Raw genomic sequence first — 16,297 nt, 5'->3', positions numbered from 1 at the left:
ATAATTTCAAATCATTCATCTTAAATATATCTTTCACATTAAATTAATTGACAAATTAACCAATAGGGTAAAATATAAAATAAGTCACAATTTAATACATTTCAAACAAGCTTTTGTTGGAATAAAATGTCCAATGAATCACCAAATCATTTTACTTAAAAATGTAAATTATTTAACCAGAATTGTTTGTTATTGAATTCTTCCAATTGAAATACATTGAGGAACAACATTTCAACAAATCAATCACCTAAAAAATAATTAAACTAAAATATTTTAATTGAATTGAAAAAATCTCTCGCTCATTTTCAAATTCAATTATTTAAAATAATTAACTGTCATTTTATCAAAAAAAGTGAAATCAATATTTTGAAATATTTATTATTTATCATTAATTAACTTATTGAATGAGAATCGTAATAGTAATATATCAATAAGAAACAAATTTTTATGAAGTAATTTTATGATTAAAAACATCCTAATTACTGCCAAAAATATATATCTTTTATTCTTATTAATGTAAATGCTAAGTTCATCACTTGGTAAACACATAAGAAAATAAATATATTACAAAATTTGTCAGTTTTAAAGTATGCTTTAATAATACCAAGATTGCTTTTGACATATTTCACAGTGAACATCTGGCACTAGCATACTGACAAAACACATTAAGGACCAAAGGGTTGCTCAATTCCCTCTCATTCACTTATTTCCATCCAACAACATGCATACGATCACACATCATCAAACTTACTCTTTTGTATTTGTGTTGAAAAGGCAAATCAAATGTGTGAAAAATATAACTTTCATGACAAACAATGGTGGCGATGATAACTTTACAATTTTATAATACTGTATTATTAATTATGACATCACATTTATTGTGGTGTCTTGAAATACTAGCTCAAAATGTATGTATGTTAAATATGATTTCCCCATTAATGCAACTTCTAATGAGAACAATGTCAGTACAGGCAGACACGGAGAAAGGAACAACGATTGTCGTCCGTCGTAGCATTCAAGACTTTTGGACGCAATACCCTCAAGATGCGTTGGTTTTTGGCAAGGTCAGCTGGGAGTTGGTCGTTCTGTAACACAGGAAAGAAGAGAAGGGAGTGAAATTTATGTCATGTCCCGGCATATTTTAGTTGTCGACCTCGTTGGCAAGTGCTGGGTCGGCGTTGGCGCTGAGGAGAAGCTGAACAGTCTGGACGCTACCGCCGACAACAGCAGCGTGGAGGGCTGTGGAGCCATTCTGTGGATGACACATGCCGCAATAACACACGTTTAAGTGGACGAGTCATTCTTTAAAGGTTTTGGTTTACCTTGAGAAGGCCGAGTGAAGGAGAGAACTTGAGGAGCTCCTCGATGACACTGCTGTGTCCCTTCATTGCTGCTTTGAATAATGCTGTGGAACCGTCCTTGTGACATAGCCAGCAAATGAATGTCAAAAGATAAAGCTACCTATTACGTGACTTTTTCATGCAGATATTTCTTGTTTTACCAAAACTATGATTTACATACTAGTACATGTCGACTTTGCTTGTTACGGTTCACATTCCCTTTTGTATACAAGATTTTTCCATTATTTTTAATAAATAGCAGTTATAGTTAATGTATAGTAGTGCAGGGTAGAGATGTCCCGATCCAATATTTAGATTGGCTCGGACGCCGATACGGGCAAAAAAATGCGCATCGGTATCGGATCGGAACATGGGGAAAAATTCCGATCCAGACTTCCGATCCAGTTTTTCCGGGTTTTCCAGCGCACCGATTTACATAATCCATTCCCGTTTTTGCTTCGGTTTCCCTATTTCCTGTTTCCCATTCTGGATGACGAGCCATTATCTCACGTGAGTAAAGACGCACCATCCAACACGCGATTCGGCCGTGGAAAATTCGAGAACGATTCACAAACATCTAAATTCCGATTATTGAAATATGTCAAGTAAAGCGGAACTAATACACAGCGCGGTCTTCGGGATACAATGAGAAACTGACCGCATTGCATCCCAAAAGTAAACATAACTTGTCTTAGACCCGGGTAATGCCAATGCTCAACTCACGGCTTCAGCTCAACTCATGCCGCTGGATAAAAAACACAAGAATACCTGACTGCTGCTGACAGCCGCTCCAAACTACGTCAACGTCGTTTTACTGGAGATAATAGATATATGTATATAGAACTAGATGCATGATGACAGACTCGACTGCGTTAGCAACATTGAAGTATTGAAAACCAGATGTGTTGGTAAACAGCCGCCATCTTAGAGCAGAAGACTTCCCTAGTAGGCTGTTGTGAACCTTCCAAGCAAACCTAATTAACTTTTTATCTAAAATACTCCTAAATCGGCAAAATCTTGACTTAAATCTATCTTCAAAACAGTTTTAAAACTTTCACATGTCGAAAGTAGACAGAAGGGAAATTACAGAATAACGGGAGCAATTTTAACAACTTATAACAGTTGATTCGCAAAATTAAATGAATTGAATGTAGTTTAAAGCTGCTGATACAGAATGGGGAATTGAGTATTTTATTTACTGTTTTAAAATGTTAACTTGATACTGAAATAGTCATTTATTTAAACCTGAGAGGCTTTTTATACAATTTTTGTAACTAATGCACAAAACATTAAAAGCATCTAATAGCTTGGGGGATTTGTGGGATTTTCCACTGAGGTTGTTGGTGTGTTTTGCTTTTTTTAAGACAGTTTACAATAATATTTGCACGTTTTACTGACTGACTATGCCATTTCTGTTTGTTATTTATGTTTTGTGTTTGTCACTGAATAAACAGGTCAGTTTCTTGTTACCAACTGTTGTGTGTTATTCAAACTCACCTAATTCAGCTGGCTCGTTGTTATCAAGAGTACTAAAACCTTTTTCAACATGAGTCTGACAACTAAGTAAGGAGGCTAAATAACTAAACTTTAACACATGCTCAGATAGGTCGGTATCGGCCAGTATCGTATCGGATCGAAAGTGCAAAACAATATCGGTATCGGATCGCAAGTGCAAAAACCTGGATCGGGACATCCCTAGTGCAGGGTGAATTAACTCTGAATTAACTCATTGGATGACTTTGACAGAGCAAGACGAACCAGATCTACTCTAAAAATAAACAGTTTTTACATTGACCAGACAGTAAATTTGGGCAAATTTTAGACAACTTTCAATTCTGGAAACATAAAAAAAATCTCCAACTGTTGTAACGTCTAATGTTTTTATTTTCAATTATTATATGAATTAACGTATGAGCTGCCATTGTCGGCGATATTTGTCAAATACCCTTTGGCTGAGAGTGCTTTCAGCATCCTCTCTCGGTTAAGATGGACTGGACGGCTGTCGCAGTCAATAGGTGTTTTTAATTGTGATGAGAATTTGTCATCATCATCCAGCATTAACATATGTATACTTCTCTATAGGCGTCTCGATCTGCACCACGCAAGAGAAGTACTCGGACCACGTCACTGTGTCCCATTTGAGCTGCCATCCACAGGGGGGCAGTACCATCCTGTAAGACAAATGAGCAGCAATTTAATCAACTCACTGACTGTCATTGATGGCGAGAGATGCCAAATACATTTTGACTGGGAAGGCTGGCAGCAATCATTCAATTGATGCCAACTCCTCCCATTCAAATTGGATGAGACATCTATCGCTGTCCCTGACAGTGAAACATGACCACTTAATCAGTAGCCAATAATACCAGCAGCCGATAATATCAGCCAATAACAGTAATTACAAATTACATAATAATATCAATATATCCATATATTGATAATATCAAAATTAGTTTTTCCATTTAGGTTTTAAGCCAATATGCATGTTTCTTTTTTACAATGACTGTAACAACCTACTGCTACCAAGTTAGAGATGATCATGTTTCAGCATAGCGTTTATACTCGTTGACCATTAAACATCTTTATACACAGATGCTTGGGATTTGTTGTGTGGGGAGACCATTTGCATTCATGGTGCAAAAATTACAAGACATTTTTGAAAAATAATGAAGTATAAAGTCATTACATATAACTACTGCGCTACCAGAAATAAATAGTCACAATGACAATTAGAAAAAAACTGCAATAGCCCAGCAAAATGCCTCTTGTGAATTGTCATTGCATTGACATGTCCTATGATTGCCTACCTGTATTTGTGACGCTTTTGTCGCCCCCTAGTGGCTATTTAGGGTAACTATTATGAACGTGATTTAATTGTGAATAATTCCTTATATTTATTTATGGACATTTTGTTTCAATTCAGTTCACATTATAAGTACATGTAGGATTTTTTTTTCTATAAATTCAGTTGAATTTGTTCTCTTATATTACACAGAATTTTTATTTTATTTGGAAAACTTTGAAGTTGTTACATTTATCATTTTTAAATTATCCAGTGTGGCATTACAATACAAATAGCAATAAAATGTTTGGTTCACGAGTCCACCGCATATATCAGTATCAGTTTCATATCGGTATCGGATTTTTGGAGTTGGATAATATCGAGATATCGGTTAAAAAGCTATCATCCGGCAACTACTAATTACTGTCAATAAATGTGTGACTTATTAGATGACATTGACGCCAATAGACATTGAAATATTAGTCAATGAGTCAAGCAAGTGAACGTTTGACAGTACCTCTCTTGGTTGGTTGACTTTGGCGCCTGATGCCAACAGCTGACGGGTGACAGTCACATGACCGCCCTGAGCTGCGAGGAAAAGAGCCGTGGCCCCGTCCTGTAGCAAAGACACAAATGTAAAATTGAAAATAATTGTCAATAGTTCAGACAACACTGTCAAATGACTGCATGTCAGCATCTAGTATTGAAATGTCAACAGTCTTCAAGTTTTACCTCGACTTACAAGCGACCAGACTTTCGACATATACAGTGGGGCAAATAAGTAATTAACCACTAATTGTGCAAGTTCTCCCACTTGAAAATATTAGAGAGGCCTGTAATTGCCAACATGGGTAAACCTCAACCATGAGAGACAGAATGTGGAAAAACCCCCCCAGAAAATCACATTGTTTGATTTATAAAAAAAAAAATACTTGCAAAACATGGTGGAAAATAAGTATTTGGTCAACACCAAAAGTTCATCTCAATACTTTGTTATGTACCCTTTGTTGGCAATAACGGAGGCCAAACGTTTTCTGTAACTCTTCACAAGCTTTTCACACACTGTTGCTGGTATTTTGGCCCATTCCTCTATGCAGATCTCCTCTAGAGCAGTGATGTTTTTGGGCTGTCGTTGGGCAACACAGACTTTCAACTCCCTCCACAGATTTTCTATGGGGTTGAGATCTGGAGACTGGCTAGGCCACTCCAGGACCTTGAAATGCTTCTTATAAAGCCACTCCTTTGTTGCCCTGGCTGTGTGTTTGGGATCATTGTCATGCTAAAAGACCAAGCCACGTCTCATCTTCAATGCCCTTGCTGATGGAAGGAGATTTTCACTCAAAATCTCTCGACACATGGCCCCATTCATTCTTTTCTTTACACAAATCAGTCGTCCTGGTCCCTTTGCAGAAAAACAGCCCCAAAGCATGATGTTTCCACCCCCATGCTTCACAGTGGGTATGGTGTTCTTCGGATGCAATTCAGTATTCTTCCTCCTCCAAACACGAGGACCTGTGTTTCTACCAAAAGGTTCTAATTTGGTTTCATCTGACCAATAAAACATTCCCCTGGTCCTCTCCTGGATCATCCAAATGCTCTCTAGCGAACCCAGACGGGCCTGGACGTGTACTTTCTTCAGCAGGGGGACATGTCTGACAATGCAGGACTTGAGTCCCTGGCGACGCATTGTGTTACTGATAGTAGCCTTTGTTACTGTGATCCCAGCTCTCTGTAGGTCATTCACTAGGTCCACCTGTGTGATTCTGGGATTTTCGCTCACCGTTCTTGTTATCATTTTGACGCCACGGGGTGAGAGATCTTGCATGGAGCCCCAGATCGAGGGAGATTATCAGTGGGGTCTTGTATGTCTTCCATTTTCTAATAATTGCTCCCACAGTGGATTTCTTTACACCAAGCGTGTTACCAATTGCAGATTCAGTCTTCCTAGCCTGGTGCAGGTCTACAATTTTGTCACTGGTGTCCTTCGACAGCTCTTTGGTCTTGGCCATAGTGAAGTTTGGAGTGTGACTGACAGAGTGTGGACAGGTGTCTTATATACCGATAATGAGTTAAAACAGGTGCCATTAATACAGGTAACGAGTGGAGCCTCGTTAGACCTCGCTAGAAGTTAGACCTCTTTGACAGCCAGAAATCTTGCTTGTTTGTAGGTAACCAAATACTTATTTTCCCCTCTAATTTGGAAATAAATTCTTTAAAAATCAAACAGTATGATTTTCAGGTTTTTTTTCCACATTCTGTCACTCATGGTTGAGGTTTACCCATGTTGACAATTACAGGCCTCTCTAATCTTTTCAAGTAGGAGAACTCGCACAATTGGTGGTTGACTAAATACTTGTTTGCCCCACTGTATGTGCCATCATGGCTCAATAAAATTCTGCAATCCAGACAAGCAAGATTCCAGAGGCATGACGGCACTCACATTCAGCTGATCGTGGACATTGGCGCCATTCTTCAGAAGTGTTTCCGTCACGGCGGCGTGTCCGTGCTGTGACGCGGCGGTGAGCGCGGTGCCTCCTTCCTGCCACCGGACAAAATGTCACCCCCCCAGAAATACTGCATGTAATTGCTCCAGCACATTATGTCCCGAAATTACTTCCAGTATTTCACCTTGGTGTGGAATTCGGTAGAGGCACCGAATTCAAAGAGGAGCCTGACAACGTCATTGTGACCTTGCTGGGAAGCGAAGAACAGAGCTGTAGAGCCTGTCTGGGGAGAAACATACAAATAATACACATGAAAATGTATCTATGGAGTATGAAATCTTTTTCAACTGGGAGAGCCAGCAGCGAATATCTACAATATCACCGTCAATGGCAATGAATAAATAGTGTACCGTATTGGCCCGAATATAAGACAGCCCTAATTATAAGACGACCCCCTCTTTTTCAAGACTCAAGTTTGAAAAAAGACTTTTTGAACACCAAATTAATTTTTATACAGAAAATACTTACAGTACATCTGAAAGAAATGATTATAACAATATATTTGAGAGAAAAAAAATGTTATTTTGCCTCATTCAAATCGTAATATCTGAACATTTAAATATGTCAACTAAAGTGCAATCACAGTCGTAAATGAATGGCTTCTGGTTTTTGAAATGTAAATAAACCAATCTATTGTGATAAAACAACAAAATTGCAATAATTGCATTAACCATCTGTAACTGTAGTCTTGAAACAAATCTGAATAAGGATAAACAATGCAATAAAATAATGCAAATGATTAAACTTGAGAGTAGCTGACATCTGTCATGACAAACCATCGCTTCAATGATATCTGGCGCCATCTAGCGTCGTGAATGAGTATAATGTCTAGACCGCGAATATAAGACGACCCCCTCTTTTTCACTCTTATTTCAATGTAAAAAACAATGTCTTATATTCGGGCCAATACGGTATATCATGTTGTTTATGTGTACCCATTTTACCTCTCTCTGGTAGTTGATGTCAGCTCCTTGCATGATAAGTTGTTTAACACACTCTCTGTGCCCGCCGTAGGACGCCACCATCAGTGCTGTTGTTCCACTCTGATTGGAAAGACACATTGTGATTCTTTCATTCATCTTCCGTGCCACTTATCCTCACGTGGGTCGCAGTGGTGCTGGAGAATATCCATCCTAACTATTGGCAGTAGGCAGGGTGCGCCCTGAGTTACCGTAATTTTCGGACTATAAGGCACACCTGACTGTAAGTCGCCACCCATCGAATTTGACACGAAAACGGCATTTGTTCATAGAAGCCACAGCTGTCCTCACTGTATTATGGGATATTTACACCAAAGGATATTAACTAGTAACCCTTTATTTGACAGCAGCGTCATAAGACTACCACGAGGAATTATGTTATGAGCATTAATCAATGCTTATGACAGATGTCATTTAGTGTCATCCAACAAATTAACTCACTTTTCAATGGATGCAAAAATTTGCTGGTTGCCATTTAATGACAACTGTCATAAGCATTCATTAATGCCAATGACAGTGTCATGTCATAATTATGACTGTCTTATGACAGCCGTATGACACCGCTGTCAAAAAAAGTGTTACCTATTAACCCAAATAAACAAATAAGCCGCACTGGACTATAAACTGCAGGATTCAAAATGAAGGAAAAAAGTAGCGGTTTATAGTTTGTAAATTACTGTAGTTGCCACAACGAGACAAACAACCATTCACGCACCCTGTCATACCTAAAGGCAATTTTGAAGTAGTCAATAAGCCAACCATGCATGTTTTGGGGATTTGGAGGAAACCGGAGTACACGGAGAAAACCCATGCAGACATGGGCAGAACACAAAAACTCCACACAGGAAGGCTGGATTTCGGGATTGAACCCTTGATCTCAGAACTGTGAGGCAAATGTGTTCACCACTCTTCCACCATGTCGCTTCAGTAATATTAATAGTGATAGTTAGCTACAGTGGGGAAAATAAGTATTTAGTCAACCACTAATTGTGCAAGTTCTCCCACTTGAAAATATTAGAGAGGCCTGTAATTGTCAACATGGGTAAACCTCAACCATGAGAGACAGAATGTGGAAAAAAAACCCAGAAAATCACATTGTTTGATTTTTACAGATTTTTTTGCAAATCATGGTGGAAAATAAGTATTTGGTCAATACCAAAAGTTCATCTCAATATTTTGTTATGTACCCTTTGTTGGCAATGACGGAGGCCAAACGTTTTCTGTAACTCTTCACAAGCTTTTCACACACTGTTGCTGGTATTTTGGCCCATTCCTCCATGCAGATCTCCTCTAGAGCAATGATTTTTTGGGGCTGTCGTTGTGCAACGCGGACTTTCAACTCCCTCCACAGATTTTCTATGGGGTTGAGATCTGGAGACTGGCTAGGCCACTCCAGGACCTTGAAATGCTTCTTATAAAGCCACTCCTTTGTTGCCCTGGCTGTGTGTTTGGGATCATTGTCATGCTGAAAGACCCAGCCACATCTCATCTTCAATGTCCTTGCTGATGGAAGGAGATTTTCACTCAAAATCTCTTGACACATGGCCCCATTCATTCTTTCCTTTGCACAGATCAGTCGTTCTGGTCCCTTTGCAGAAAAACAGCCCCAAAGCATGATGTTTCCACCCCCATGCTTCACAGTGGGCATGGTGTTCTTCGGATGCAATTCAGTATTCTTTCTCCTCCAAACAAGAGAACCTGTGTTTCTACCTAAAAGTTCTATTTTGGTTTCATCTGACCATAACACATTCTCCCAATCCTTTTCTGGATCATCCAAATGCTCTCTAGCGAACCGCAGACGGGCCTGGACATGTACTTTCTTCAGCAGGAGGACACGTCTGTCAGTGCAGGATTTGAGTCCCTGGCAGCGCATTGTGTTGCTGACCTTTGTTACTGTGGTCCCAGCTCTGTGTTGGTCATTCACTAGGTCCCCCCGTGTGGTTCAAGGATTTTTGCTCACCGTTCTTGTTATCATTTTGACGCCACGGGTTGACACCTTGCATGGAGCCCCAGATTGAGGGATATTATCAGTGGTCTTGTGTGTCTTCCATTTTCTAATCATTGCTCCCACAGTTGATTTCTTTACACAAAGCGTTTTACCTATTGCAGATTCAGTCTTCCCAGCCTGGTGCAGGTCTACAATTTGTCTCTGGTGTACTTCGACAGCTCTTTGGTCTTGGCCATAGTGGAGTTTGGAGTGTGACTGACTGAATTTGTGGACAGGTGTCTTTTATAGCGATAATGAGTTAAAACTGGTGCCATTAATACAGGTAACGAGTGGAGCCTCATTAGACCTCGTTAGAAGAAGTTAGACCTCTTTGACAGCCAGAAATCTTGCTTGTTTGTAGGTGACCAAATACTTATTTTCCACTCTAATTTGGAAATAAATTCTTTAAAAATCAAATAATGTGATTTTCCGTCTTTTTCCACATTCTGTCTCTCATGGTTGAGGTTTACACATGTTGACAAGGCCTCTCTAATCTTTTCAAGTAGGAGAACTTGCACAATTGGTGGTTGACTAAATACTTATTTGCTCCACTGTATTAGGGAAGGGGAACTTAATACTATTCATGCCTTCAAAATAATTAGGAGCTATTGGTCACATGGGCATTTGTTCAAGAATTTTTTTTTTGCATTGTTTCAGTCGCAAATATTTGAGATAGGAGTGACAGACATTCGGAGTGTGAATCACCAATTTCATGACAATATCAACTATATGAAATATTTGGACACATACAGTGCCTTGCAAAAGTATTCGGCCCCCTTGAATCTTGCAACCTTTCGCCACATTTCAGGCTTCAAACATAAAGATATGAAATTTAATTTTTTTGTCAAGAATCAACAACAAGTGGGACACAATCGTGAAGTGGAACAACATTTATTGGATAATTTAAACTTTTTTAACAAATAAAAAACTGAAAAGTGGGGCGTGCAATATTATTCGGCCCCTTTACTTTCAGTGCAGCAAACTCACTCCAGAAGTTCAGTGAGGATCTCTGAATGATCCAATGTTGTCCTAAATGACCGATGATGATAAATAGAATCCACCTGTGTGTAATCAAGTCTCTGTATAAATGCACCTGCTCTGTGATAGTCTCAGGGTTCTGTTTAAAGTGCAGAGAGCATTATGAAAACCAAGGAACACACCAGGCAGGTCGGAGATACTGTTGTGGAGAAGTTTAAAGCCGGATTTGGATACAAATGATTTCCCAAACTTTAAACATCTCAAGGAGCACTGTGCAAGCCATCATATTGAAATGGAAGGAGCATCAGACCACTGCAAATCTACCAAGACCCGGCCGTCCTTCCAAACTTTCTTCTCAAACAAGGAGAAAACTGATCAGAGATGCAGCCAAGAGGCCCATGATCACTCTGGATGAACTGCAGAGATCTACAGCTGAGGTGGGAGAGTCTGTCCATAGGACAACAATCAGTCGTACACTGCACAACTCTGGCCTTTATGGAAGAGTGGCAAGAAGAAAGCAATTTCTCAAAGATATCCATAAAAAGTCTTGTTTAAAGTTTGCCACAAGCCACCTGGGAGACACACCAAACATGTGGAAGAAGGTGCTCTGGGCAGATGAAACCAAAATTGAACTTTTTGGCCACAATGCAAAATGATATGTTTGGTGTAAAAGCAACATAGCTCATCACCCTAAACACACCATCCCCACTGTCAAACATGGTGGTGGCAGCATCATGGTTTGGGCCTGCTTTTCTTCAGCAGGGACAGAGAAGATGGTTAAAATTGACGGGAAGATGGATGCAGCCAAATACAGGAACATTCTGGAAGAAAACCTGTTGGTATCTGCACAAGACCTGAGACTGGGACGGAGATTTATCTTCCAACAGGACAATGATCCAAAACATAAAGCCAAATCTACAATGGAATGGTTAAAAAATAAACGTATCCAGGTGTTAGAATGGCCAAGTCAAAGTCCAGACCTGAATCCAATCGAGAATCTGTGGAAAGAGCTGAAGACTGCTGTTCACAAACACTCTCCATCCAACCTCACTGAGCTCGAGCTGTTTTGCAAGGAAGAATGGGCAAGAATGTCAGTCTTTCGATGTGCAAAACTGATAGAAACATACCCCAAGCGACTTGCAGCTGTAATTGGAGCAAAAGGTGGCGCTACAAAGTATTAACGCAAGGGGGCCGAATAATATTGCACGCCCCACTTTTCAGTTTTTTATTTGTTAAAAAAGTTTAAATTATCCAATAAATTTTGTTCCACTTCACGATTGTGTCCCACTTGTTGTTGATTCTTGACAAAAACTTAAAATTTTATATCTTTATGTTTGAAGCCTGAAATGTGGCGAAAGGTTGCTAGGTTCAAGGGGGCCGAATACTTTTGCAAGGCACTGTATATGATATTTGACGATATTACAGAGTCTGCCAAGATTTGATTTCCATCAATTTATTAAGATATTGTGTAAACATTTAATTTGACATTTGAATGTAAGGCCTCTTTTTTTTTTAACCAAAATGGAACAGAAGATCGATCTTTTTTTTGAGTTTCAATCACTTGCTTAACCTATTGATGTATCGACCCGAATTGCTGTATCTTTACACCTTGACCAATTTGGTGATGATAAGTTTTTGATTCCTTGCATGATATTTGACAATATTACAAAGTCGATTCAATACAAGGACAGTGCTGCCAACTCCTCCCAGTCAAAATGGATTAGACGTCTATCATTGCCAATGGCAGTGCCAGTGAATGAGTTCAAAATAGTTCTTCTTAATCTTTGCTGTTGTCTGCATGACTGCCTATCAACCGAAACACAGAAACCAGCGTCAGCAACACTGAATTAACCATGATACACAAAATGCTTAATTCTCCTTTTTGCTAATGTACTCCTTATCTTTATGACTATTTATTGGCCAATTTACTTTCAAGGATCTAAAAGGTATGCATTGTGAATGTGACAAACGCAGAACCTGGTGTACCCCAAAATGGCATTTATCTGCATTTTTCTTGGGGGTCTGTTTTTCCTTGATTAGAGCTCATACTTTGTCCCTGCAGTCTGCATCCACTCGTCCACTGTTGAGCAGCAGCTGGAGGAGAGCCACGTTCCCCTTGTGGGCCGCCCAGAACACGGCGTTGGCCAGCGGTGTGTCCTTCTGGGGGGCACGCATATAAATAGAAGACACATTATAACAATAGCTGTAAAGGGAGTTTATGCATACATTCATGCAAACACACATGCAGTTGAGTGGGGTCTAAATGTAAGCAAGCAGCCAATCACATGATGGAGCACATATTATGGGAGGGAGCACGTCAGATACACATATATTATTATAATGTTGTTACCTTAAAAGACATCCTGAAGTCTTAACGTTGTCATGTTTTCTCCTTCTGATTCATTGTGAGCAGTGAAGAGTTGGCGTCTGCACAAGCACGGTAAGCATGCGGCAGCAAGCAAGCCAAGGAATAAACAAGGTCCTCAACCGCAGTATGCGCGCACACACACGCACGTAGTAATACTTTTTAGGCCAGCAGGAGGTGCTGTTGTCACATGCAAAAAAAAAAAAATCACAAACGGTAAAGAATAGCATATGACAGGTTGAAATTCTGCTGAGCATTAGTTTGAGAACAAGCATTGGCTCAAAAAAAGTTAATTCTTCATCCTTGGGGTAGACCTACATCAACATAACATACACTCATTCAGTGCCAAAGACGTGTTTCTACGTCTATTATGTTTTTCTTCCTACAAGGAGGTTTGTAGGAATGACTAAGGGTACTCAACTGAGAATTTCAAGTTTGTACACAAGGATAAGACATTGGCTGCCATTGACTGCAATCAGGGTCCTATCCATTTTGACTCCCAGTCTAAAGGGATTGGACCTCTGTGGAATCTCTGTGAGTGCATTAAAAGCAAAAAGTCAACATCTAGTATAAATGACATTAATAAAAAAATACTAGGGCTGTCAAACGATTAAAAATTTTAATCGAGTTAATTACAGCTTAAAAATTAATTAATCGTAATTAATCGCAATTAATCGCAATTCAAACCATCTATAAAATATGCCATATTTTTTTGTAAATTATATATATATTCTGTAAAATAAATTGTTGGAATGGAAAGATAAGACACAAGATGGATATATATACATTCAACATACGGTACATAAGGACTGTAGTGGGCATTTCACTCTACTCTCATTTAAATCTGTCTATGCTGTCCTCACTCCGAAGCGTCTACTTTTTCCAAAGCTAGACAGCTAGTGAACGACGCCTTAATAATTAGACTTCTTCCTTTTTCATCTGATTTATTAATAAAATGGCCTCAAACCATTGTCCTCTTTAGACCTTCGTAAAACTACAAAAAAAAAGTACACAAGCATTGCATTAGCAACAACGTTAGCTTAGCACGCTATACAGGTTCACTAAACATAAACAAAAAGCGTCTCATACAAAAAATATAACCTTTCGCTTACTAACATAATATGTACCTTCTTTACAACAACCATACTTACGGACAAATCTTGTCCAAGGATCATATAAGCACAACATTATCAGCCCGAGACGTCTTGCAGCCATAATGAACTGGCAAGAAAACAATAAACCATGTCGCAAAGCGACCACAAGAGTTCGCTGTTGGACAGCGCAAAAAGCCTTGCTGTAAAACTTACCAAAAGGCAGAATACTTTCTGAGCGGGACATGTGCGTTAATTGCGTCAAATATTTTAACGTGATTAATTAAAAAAATTAATTACCACGCGTTAACGCGATAATTTTGACAGCCCTAAAAAATACATTTGCTCAAAGTATTTAAGTATGCAAATCCCACATTTCCTAGATCTCTAAATATGGAGAAAATAACGTAACACGTAGTAATGACACCACTTAAGAGTGCAGACAATTTTTTGACGTCAGTCATACCCGCTGACATCCATACTGATAAACTCGAGCACGTTTAAGTGATGTCAAGAAAAAGGATGGCAGAGGCGCAGGCGCCTATTCCAGTTAACAATGGGTAGGAGGTGGGTTATTCCCTGAACTGGTTGCCTTCCAAGACATATATAGACAGAAAACCTTTCACGCTCACAATCACTCCTGGAAGCACTGTAATTTATTTACCTATATCTCCCAACAACATTTCAGATAAATGAAATTATGTGGGATTTATTTTTCAAATTCTTAAACATTTTATCAAATATTATTAAACATCCCCTTATCCCATCCCTGAAGGCCGGTTGACGGGGGCACGGATGGCCCGGGGGACCACCCTGGATCACGGAGGGATGAAGACGGCCGCTTTGCTGGGCTGTGGAAAGAGGGATGGGCTGCCCTGGCTCACCCCCCCAATTGGCTGGGATGGGCCATGGCTCTGGGGCGGCATCTCCACTCGTCTGTGGGATTCACACATGACTAGGTGCAATTAGACACACTCAAGTAGAAAACTTCATTGTCAGGATTAGCGATGAGACAGCAAAGAATAGGATGTCAACAGACTCACACTCACAAGGGATTCACACAAATACTTGGTTCTGGACCAGGGGTCCCCAACCTTTTTTGCACCACGGACCGGTGTGATTTGGGTCTTTTCTTCACGGACCGGTGTTCTGTCAAATTTTACACCCTTATAAAATTTTGCTCCCAAAGCTTTTGTGGCGGTGAAAAAAGCCCTCTTTTATATTCAGTTGGACTCTCAATACAATCCAACGGTGCTAAAAAACTATTTACATCATAAGCATACATGTGCAACACGAAAATGGCGTAAATTAATGCTTAACGACACTGCGAAGTCGTTAAGTGAGAGAGCTGTGTGCAGTTGTTATGTGCAGCTAACATGGCAAAGGTAAGTTAATATTCCTTTCTAAAGAAAGTTTGTAGTGTGTACTTTGGAATCGTTGCATTCGCTGTCATTTTTAACATTATGTGCATGCCAAATTTGTCAGAACACCGGCAATGTGCGGCAGAAAAATACAGCAAATGTAAAATAACATGTTTTTAGCCCCGTCGTGTTAAGTGCAGGGAAAATACAACTCACCCGCTGAATCAGTGGGAGGCCTGAGCTCGTTTTCTTTGAGACGAGATGGTCCCATCAATGTGTGATGGGAGAGTGAGAGAAGCCCGCTCCACAAAGATGCGATGTTCGAAATTGTAGCGCAGTTTTCATTGCTCTCCTAGCGATGACAGAATAGTCCGAAATGACTTTAATCCAGAACCCCGGTAGAGTTGTTGTCTCAAATGTACGTTTAAGGTTGCTGTCATTTGCGATCTCTACAAGCTGATATTCCTGTTGCACAGACATGCTTGAATCACTCGGCTTATTCACATACGGGTCATGAATCCACCCCTTCGCAGTTCGTGGGTCTTTAGTGATTGGGAAGTAGCATAGATTTTGTTTTCTTCGAGGTTGTAGGCTCATGTTCTGGCTCGTCCGGTTCCCTTTTCCCCGTAAAAAATCTGTCCAAAGACGTCTGTTTTTCAGTCATTTTAGTGTGGGGGCTAATTATTTCCGGTAACAAATGTGATGGGCAATGACCTGTGTCATATCATAGAGGCCAAGTGCACATAGATATACAAAACAAGATGTACTGCTAACAGTCCATTCAATGCATTTCTATGACGACCTCATATCCTGTAGTTGTATATCTAGAGTAGACAGGGATATTGGTGTGTTAAGCGGCACATGCCAAAGTCAATCGGCCAGAATGCAGTTGTTAATAAATTATTTATT

At 39.6% G+C, this 16,297-nt stretch overlaps 1 protein-coding gene across 1 annotated transcript; it reads right to left on the bottom strand.

The window, feature by feature from the left end:
- Positions 1–581: 581 nt before the first annotated feature.
- ankrd29 (ankyrin repeat domain 29) lies at positions 582–15,686 on the bottom strand. The gene is made up of 11 exons (XM_057840051.1): positions 15,605–15,686; positions 12,922–13,116; positions 12,621–12,731; positions 7,571–7,669; positions 6,751–6,849; positions 6,563–6,661; positions 4,640–4,738; positions 3,413–3,511; positions 1,323–1,418; positions 1,154–1,252; positions 582–1,085 (listed from the first exon to the last, which is right to left on the bottom strand). Exons 2-11 carry the CDS (start codon positions 12,931–12,933, stop codon positions 963–965), a joined length of 936 nt encoding a protein of 311 aa, XP_057696034.1. The 5' UTR covers positions 12,934–13,116; positions 15,605–15,686; the 3' UTR covers positions 582–962.
- Between the last annotated feature and the right edge of the window lie 611 nt (positions 15,687–16,297).

This window comes from Corythoichthys intestinalis, chromosome 7 (genome assembly GCF_030265065.1).
Source record: "Corythoichthys intestinalis isolate RoL2023-P3 chromosome 7, ASM3026506v1, whole genome shotgun sequence".
In the NCBI taxonomy this organism is placed as follows: domain Eukaryota; kingdom Metazoa; phylum Chordata; class Actinopteri; order Syngnathiformes; family Syngnathidae; genus Corythoichthys; species Corythoichthys intestinalis.
The sequence above is the reverse complement of the archived record's forward strand: the minus strand, read 5'-3'. Positions and strand labels throughout refer to the sequence as shown.

Coding starts and splice junctions, on each gene's coding strand:
- ankrd29 (XM_057840051.1), bottom strand. Junction 6,662..6,750: donor CTACCGAATTCCACACCAAG/GTGAAATACTGG, acceptor GTCCGGTGGCAG/GAAGGAGGCACCGCGCTCAC. Junction 3,512..4,639: donor AAGTCAACCAACCAAGAGAG/GTACTGTCAAAC, acceptor TTTGTCTTACAG/GATGGTACTGCCCCCCTGTG.